This window comes from Perissodus microlepis, chromosome 6 (assembly GCF_051167445.1).
Source record: "Perissodus microlepis isolate ML-2025 ecotype Zambia chromosome 6, ASM5116744v1, whole genome shotgun sequence".
Classification (NCBI taxonomy): Eukaryota; Metazoa; Chordata; class Actinopteri; order Cichliformes; family Cichlidae; genus Perissodus; species Perissodus microlepis.
This window is the reverse complement of record NC_140466.1, coordinates 17,308,454-17,316,637: the sequence shown is the minus strand read 5'-3', so window position 1 is coordinate 17,316,637 and position 8,184 is coordinate 17,308,454. Positions and strand designations below refer to the sequence as shown.

Here is an 8,184-nt window from a genome sequence, read left to right as displayed (position 1 = left end):
CAGTAGCCTCAAGGTGCTTCATAAAGATGTTACAATAATTCGAGAAAAAAGAGCTCCTCATATAGGAGCTCCTAGGAGAAAGCACTTTGGCAACATTGGAAAGGAAAAACTCCCTTTAACAGGAAGAAACCTAAAGCAGAACCAGGCTCATGGACAGGCGGCCATCTGCCACGACTGGGAGTGAGTTTTGTTGAGCAGAATATCTACAGTTGGCATGGCTGCAGTCTGTCTGCTGCACTGAAGACGTATAAGGTAAAGAGCAACAGAAACTACATGTACTTAAACTCTATGCTCTGAGGAAAACAAAGCAAATAACAGTTTTTGCTTGTTTTTAAGAGGAAATGATGGAATTATTTATTATGTGGTTTTTTCTTCCCATACTCTCCAAATGTTCGTCAGCTTGTCCCACCTGCATCCAGAACTAAATTACCAAATTATTAAAATTAACAGCCTCCAAAGTTTCAATTTAAAAACAGCCTTAGCAGAATTTCTAAGAAAATCATCTGTAAACCACAGGAGGCCATGCAATTCTGTATTAAATCATGTGTTCTTTGTATTTTGATGTGATGACAGAAGGAACCTTGATTAAAAATGACAGTAACATAAACACAATAAACAAGACAAATGCAAATAAAATCATACTTTAATTTCTGGTGATACAACATCTTGTTTATTTAAGAGGAGCACGAGAGGGGCAGCAATATTTAATATCAGACGTAAGGAAATGTGAACCCTACAGAGGCTTTAACTTATAATTTGCCCTTTTGATGAAAACGCTGTCATGTCTGTCCGCCCCCAGCATTTTATGTAACACTGCCTCATCTGTCAGCCGTCTCACTTGTAGCCGTAAACAAACTCAGATGGCGGGGGACACATACTGTATATTCCATCTGGTCTTGGAGAAATGTTTACCTGCCAGGCTTTCCCGATTCCGCCGGATGTATCCGCTTGGCAGCGCAGCACCACTAATTATACTGATCCCAGTCTGGGCCTTGAAATTCCCTTCTTGCTTGAGAGAATATTTTTGGGACCAGCCCAAACTTTTTTCACTCTTGATGTCTACAGCCCATCTGTTGTTCTTTTATAGAACTTTTACAGGCTCTGTAGCTAAATATGCTCCGTTTTTTAGATCCTGATATGTCTTGGAGTGAAACTTTACGTTAATCTTGAATTAGATGCCCCGCTTTAGGGCTGTGTGTGATTTTCATGTTAGTTTATATTGTACAGATGGTGTTTTTCCACTTTATTTGAACACTGTTCCCCAGAATGAATCATTCGAGAAACTACCACTTACTACAGTGCTTCCATCCACATCTTCCCAGCATGCTTTCTGTCAGTCTCTCTGAGGTTGGTGTGTTGTGGCTCTGACAATAACATTAGTGGACAAGACTAACAAACTCCGCCAGATCACTGCGACTTGCGGCCAGTGACTTGTGGTCAACTAACCAGACTGCAGACGGACTCACACTCGTGTAAACAGGCAAAACATAACAAATACTGGAAAATAAATAAGGACACATAATATACTTATGGACACTCATAAATATAAACAATTCCCTGTCTGCTCAAAAGGTATAAGTCCTATGAGAAAAGAGACATCAATCTAGTTTTTTCATTCAAATTTTCTCATTTTATTTTGTAAATAAGAAGCTCATTTTCATTTTCTTCTTGAGTCCTACAGCTCTGTTTTGGGCTTTTCTTCAGCCTCTTTCATCCCCTGAAAAAAAAATAAATAAATAAAAGTGCAATAAGTGAAATACAGAAGACAGCTTATCAATTCAGCATTATTCAGAGGAAAGTTCAAAGTAAAGTCTTGCAATTCATGAATAAACTACAATCATGGCAGCTACACGGATGCATTATGAGCACTTTCATTTACGCTGGCCACATCCGTTTTTTTTTTTGTTTTTTTTTTAAGTAATTTAATCCTGAACGTTATAAATGTATTCATCTTTTAGCATTTTAGAAGACAGCGTCTGGGGGAAGCAACAAATTTATAAGCTACATGGATTCCTTTATTCAAGTAAATATGTGATTGAACCATTTATAAAATGAAGATGAGAGTCAAAGCTTTTCCTTTTAAAGTATATCTGCAGCTGAGAGCTTTAAAAAAAAAACCACCAGAAACTGAACGCAAAATAAAAAGCAAGCAAATAGCAAAGCCAGGTTTTCTTTCTGTCTTAATACATCTTTTGATGACACATTATTTTGGATTAGACTATAACAACTATAATCTGAAGTAGAGAAAGAAGCATTAACTCATCGATAGGTTCATCAGCAATTGTGCTCTCTAAAAGATTATTATGATTAAACCTTTAAGCAGATTATGCTTTCTTGTGTTTTGCTGTTATTGCTTTTTTTTTTTTTAGGGCTGATTCATTTAATGAATATGATGTCAGTTGAATTCAGATTTCTAATGCCACAGTTTAGTGATGTGGAAACTCACAGCCAGCTGGAGCTCTGTGGGGTGTAACAGAGCAAACTGGTATACACAGAGGGGGGGTTTCCTGTCTTTTGTGTGGCTCATATATGGAAGATGGCTCATGGTACATTACTAGTGTGGCCTAATGTAATTGCAATTTTTCCTGGAGGATACTGACCTCTGTTTGTTCAAGAGAATGATCATTTTGCCATAATAAATTAAAATCTTCAAACTGGATTTGTATACACCGCAACCATAGATGTGTTCGGTCAAGAGCAGTGACTAAGCTTTAGTAACAGCTGCTCACCTTCAGTTCTCCTCGTAAGAAAGACTCACAGAACTCCCGCACTCGCTCTGTAGAAATTTCTCCTTCCGGTAGAAGCCACTTCGTGTCAGAGTTACCATCATAAATGCCAACTCGTGGGAGGTCCTTCGGCTTGAGGCCAAAGTACTCGAGTGGCTTTAAGTTGGACTTCAGCGCTCCATTAAGCAGCACGAACAAGAACTGGAACACAGGCAGTTCATTTTACATAATTAGATTAGATCAAGTTATTTGATTTTTGGCAGAATGTAATTAAAGAATTTTGTATCCCTGTCTATACTTTCGTTGGCCAGATTGAATAAGTTCTACTTGGTCCAAAGTCTTGCGTGTTAGCTTAATTGCTTATTCAAAAAGGGTCTGTAAGTGTAGATGTGAGATAGATAAAAGGGTGTAGAATAAAGTGCTGTATGAAGGGTGCACGTGGTTTGCAGTCTAATGATCAACTAGTATAGAAACAGGCCACACAGTTTTGTGTGTGTTCCACCACAGCGCATTTTAAATCAAACAATCAAGATGTGACTGAAGTGCAGACTCTGAGCTTTAGTTTAAGAGGTTTAACAAAAGTATTTCATTTACTGTTTAGGATTTAGTAATTGGACAAATTAACACGATTTTATATTAAAGTTGTTGGTTAGCACTGCGGCCTCACAACAAGCAGTTTCCAAGTTCCCACCTGTGTGGTGTTTGCATGTTCTCGCTGTTCCTTTGGTTTCCTCTCACTGTATGGGATTAGGCTAATAGGGGATTCTGAATTGACCACATGTGTGAATGGTTGTCTGTCTATATGTTAGCCCTGCGATAGATTGGTGACCTGTCCAAGATGTAACCTGCCTCTCACCTAAAGGCAGGAAATTGATATTTAAACCTCATAAATTCATATTTATTCCTGCCATGAGCTGCAGACACCTCACTGTCTTCAGTAACTGAACAGGAATGCCTATTGGATTCAGATCAGGTGACTGACTTGGCATGAGCAACGCACACCTAAGCCGGCTCCATTAGTAGCCATAATGCCATAACATTGCCATGTTTGACTTGATAACGTGTTATGCTCTTATGCTTACCCAGTTACCTTGAAATTAAAGCGAGAATTAAGGACTGTCTAAAAATGAAAGTAATTCCTAAACAGTCAATACTTTTTTTTGTTAAACCTCTTTAATTAAAGCGGAAAGTCTGCACTTCAGTCACTTATGGATTGTTTGATTTTCAATCCACTATGATGATGTACTGAAGCAAAAAAAGCCAAACCTTATTGTATTCTCATGAGCCCTTTCTATTTCCACACTCCAGTGTGAAGCTGATCGATGCATATAACACTCAGATTTATTCAAAGCTGTTCTTTTACACCTGAATTACACTAAGGAATATTCTCACTTTGCCTGTGTACTCGGGTGCCAGGGCTCCCAGTCGCTCCTTGAGCTCAACAAAATCTTTGCTCCCCCTGTTGGCAAGGAGCAGGAGATGTGTCTTCACCTCTGAATTGAACAGACCCACTGCTGTCTGAGAGGAACAGAAGAGAAAAGAGAGTGATGAGGACATAGAAAAGAGTGGGGTTCAAAATGTGAGAAATAAAATTCTAACAAGCCACCTTTTTCCGGGGATTTTGTGTGATGGATCTTTGCTTTTTATTCATTAATTTTTCAATTAATTAAAAGTATTTGAAATGTTAACTTAACAGATAATATTAGACAGAAGGAGAGGACTGTGAAGAAGACATGAGTGGGACCTACCACTTGGCTGTACTCTGTGATGTATCGGATCTCGTTCACAGAAATAAAGTTTACAAGACCGTCAGCTTTTAAGTCCTTGGCCTCAGCAAGATTAATGTTCTCCTGGTGGTTATCTGCCTGGAAGCATCACACACAGCATCACCATCGCATTCATGAAAACAGACATCGTACATCGTTTATTACTGAAAATATGTGCAGTACTTTTCTGAAGAGAGCGAAGGCATCCGAGGAGAGGTTGTACTCAGCCCACACCTCCTTCACGGAACAAATGGCTGCGGGGACAGAGCTGACTTGCTTCACAGCCTCCACCAGTTCTTTATAGCCATAACTCTCCTCTCCCTGGAACAAAGAGGGAGACCGTTTCAACCTCCTCTCATAACTTACCATGTAAATTCTTTTTTTTTTTCTTCTTTTTCTCCCCCTCACTATTTGTTTGTTACTGTTTGTCCTATCTTATGTAAAATTTGAGCGAGAACACCAGTGTCTCCAGGGGGACACTAGAAACCCTCAACAATTTGGAAAGTGCAGCTGCCAGGGAGAAAAGACAGATGAGGCTGACTCAAAGGAAGGTGAATCATGTCTATTTCTGAGAGTCTGTTGCATGAGCTCTGGCAGTCCGTTTTCTCATTTCGCAGCCTGTAATATGTGTTCACTCTTAGTGAGTCACAGCACCAATATTTTTGTCTCTTATTGCCTTCAGCATCATGGTCCGGCTATGAACTATCCTTGTGTGCTCTCTGTCTCTCTCCTCCACTATCCTCTCTTGAACCTTCCCCTCATCTCTGCACTTGTTTATGAGAGGAGCAACGGAGCCAATCCCACAGATCTTCAGATGCCTATGTATTTCCTGTCAAGTCTGCCATCTTCCCCCGCACACAAAGTCTGGCCAAAGAGCTCGCCACCGTGGGACAGCCAGCCACCCTGTGTCCTCACAGCACCAGCACTGCCAAAGGTGTGGCCACAGGAAGCAGATCCTTTTTCAAAACGTATTCGTGACAGCAGCATCACCGAGGCCAGGGTGCAAACAAAGGCTGTATTTCTGGAGACCTCACGGTCTCACTCTCAGCTAATTTGTCTCATCGTGTCTGGGTTTCCACATGCATGTTAACATAATAAACGAAGCCGCAAAACAGCTACTGTGGGCTTTGCTTTTAAAAAAAAATCCCCAAACTTATCTGAGCCTATGATTGAGACCTTTTTTTATTCACATGCAATTTTCTTGTCTGACCTCCAGGAATCCGATGACCACCACTTCAGCAGAGTCGATGAAGGCTTCAACATCTTTGGTGTTATTCAGTCTGGGAAGGGCGCTGTCTGAGGCAGGAAGACAGGAGACACACTAAACACTCAACTGTGCAGAGAGATTTTACTTCCTTTTTTCAGTGTCTCAATAAGACCAGGAAACAAAGTCTGCACTCGCTTAGTGACACACACATGCAGTATATAGGACAGGGGTCTCCAATTCCAGGCCTCGAGGGCCGGTGTCCTGCAGGTTTTAGATGTGTCCTTGGTCCAACACAGCTGATTCAAATAGCTAAATGACCTCCTCAACATGTCCTGAAGTTCTCCAGAGGCCTGGTAACGAACTAATCATGTGACTCAGGTGTGTTGACCCACGGTTAGATCTAAAACCTGCAGGACACCGGCCCTCGAGGCCTGGAGTTGGAGACCGCCGATATAGGATGTCAGTGCTTATCGTGTATACTATAAAGAAAAATGTCCTTACAGCAGGGGTGTCCAGGCCTCGAGGGCTGGTGTCCTGCAGGTTTTAGATCTCACCCTGGGTCAACACACCTGAATAAAATGATTAGTTCATTACCAGGCCTCTGCAGAACTTCAAGACATGTTGAGGAGGTCATTTAGCCATTTAAATCAGCTGTGTTGGATCAAGGACACATCTAAAACCTGCAGGACACCGGCCCTCGAGGCCTGGAGTTCGACACATGTGCCTTACAGGCTTGTGTCATCTCTAGTAGGACTGTCGAAGGCCATAGTGGTTCACCTTAAACCTGCTGACTGCACTACCACGACTGCTAGTCTTGAAGGCATGCTGCTAGCACAGCTAATACATAATAATATAAATGGCTGATATCAAAATGTATAGAATGAAAGTCCTGGACTTTCCTTCTTATTGGTAGTCCACCAATATTCCAAATTGGAAACAATAAATCTGCGTCTGCGTGAGGATTATAAGAAAAAAACAAGGCACCAAAAAGGAGTCTTGTCGATGGAAACTGATTTTGCTTTGTGCTAGATTTTAGGAGGCATAAGGAATTTTAGTAATTGAGTCTCAGAGAGTTAAAAAAAAAAACATAATAAATTGAGTCTTCATCATAATGCTTTTACTTCTACTAAAGACTTTGTAAAGTATTTTTGTATTTGAAGTTTAACCTATTCAATGAATCTTTGTGGATTTATTAACTGCTATAGAATGTGACCTATTTGTTTACAATGAAATGCAATTTTATGTGTTACTAAAATGCAAAGAAACAACACTTTGTACAGTTTTATCTGATCTTTTCAGTGATGGGCTATTTTTAGGGTCTGTTTAACCCAGAAGATGGCATCTGACACAAAAGAATTAGAGAAGTGACATAGCATATTTTTTAACCCTTTAAACCCCAAATCATCAAATAATTCAAGAAAAGTCAAGTTTTGTTTTTTTTTAAATGTAGAGGTTATTGAACCTTCTGATGAAATAAATGAAATGAAATAGTACTTTGTATATAAGAGTTTTAATTTTTCTCATATTTGCTACATCTGACTTTTTTTTTTCAATGTAATGCTTAAAAATGTATCGTGCCAGTTTTACTTTTTTTTCCAGGGGAAATCACAGTGATGATGCTAAAGTCTCAAAAAAGTAACCCAAACTGTTAAAATATGATACACTTACAAGGATACAAGGATAAATACATGAGTATCTGTAATTGTTATGATTCTTTCTTAACATTTTGTGAAAAAGTCCCAGTTTTAACTACTTTCACCCTGTAGAAGCCTTTCTCTCTCACAAGCGAGAACCCCGTCACTGGGAAGTCAGGAAATCACCAAAATGAGCTGGAAAGTTTTTTTAGGAAACGGGAATTTATTTATTTTTTTCTTTAAATGGGTAAACCATCCATAAAACATACAGGTCTTCTAGTCTGGAGCACAGTTGTGAAAGAGTAGCTCAAACGTGTACAGGATATCAGTAAATCTGCAACACTGTTATGAACTTAGAGGAAGACATTCCCATTACAATATCTGACATTTAGAGCAGTGACGAGAACTACAGAGAGTCAAGAGAATTCTTAAAGAGTTTACCTTTTTCTGCAGCGATTACAGAAGACACTAGGAGGCAGAGAAACAGGGCGCCCGGCATGTTTTTGGGTGATTCAACTCACACGGGTGAGGTAGGTGATCAAGGAGCGAACCAAGGAAAGTGTAGGAGAACCTGTAGCTGTTTGACTCTTTAAAAAGAGCTTTGTCACCTCTGCTCTGTCTCTGATGGTCGCCACATGGCAGCCCAGTGTGGCCACTGTAACTTCTCTGGGTTGTGATTGGAGGTTTTATGGGAATCAGCCAGGTGCTCCTGATAAGTTTGGCGGGTGGCTTTTGAGTTACGTGTCATTCAGTGAAAGGTGTGTGTGTGTGTGTGTGTGTGTGTGTGTGTGTGTGTGTGTGTGTGTGTGTGTGTGTGAGAGAGAGAGAGAGAGAGAGAGAGACGTTTGTGC

General features: G+C 40.2%; 1 protein-coding gene across 1 annotated transcript; it reads right to left on the bottom strand.

The window, feature by feature from the left end:
• Positions 1-1,606: 1,606 nt before the first annotated feature.
• Positions 1,607-7,969, bottom strand: erp27 (endoplasmic reticulum protein 27). The gene is made up of 7 exons (XM_084929987.1): positions 7,775-7,969; positions 5,703-5,788; positions 4,676-4,813; positions 4,475-4,591; positions 4,119-4,244; positions 2,730-2,927; positions 1,607-1,717 (listed from the first exon to the last, which is right to left on the bottom strand). The coding sequence occupies exons 1-7, from the start codon at positions 7,830-7,832 to the stop codon at positions 1,676-1,678; spliced, it is 765 nt and encodes a 254-aa protein (XP_084786113.1). The 5' UTR covers positions 7,833-7,969; the 3' UTR covers positions 1,607-1,675.
• Positions 7,970-8,184: the final 215 nt, after the last annotated feature.

Excerpts from the sequence above, each read along its gene's own strand:
- erp27 (XM_084929987.1), bottom strand. The coding sequence starts at position 7,832 with ATGCCGGGCGCCCTGTTTCTCTGCCTCCTAGTGTCTTCTGTAATCGCT. Across the intron at positions 4,592-4,675 it reads CCTTCGCTCTCTTCAGAAAA|GCAGATAACCACCAGGAGAA; the intron begins GTACTGCACATA and ends TGATGCTTCCAG. Across the intron at positions 2,928-4,118 it reads CACCCGAGTACACAGGCAAA|TTCTTGTTCGTGCTGCTTAA; the intron begins GTGAGAATATTC and ends CCTGTGTTCCAG.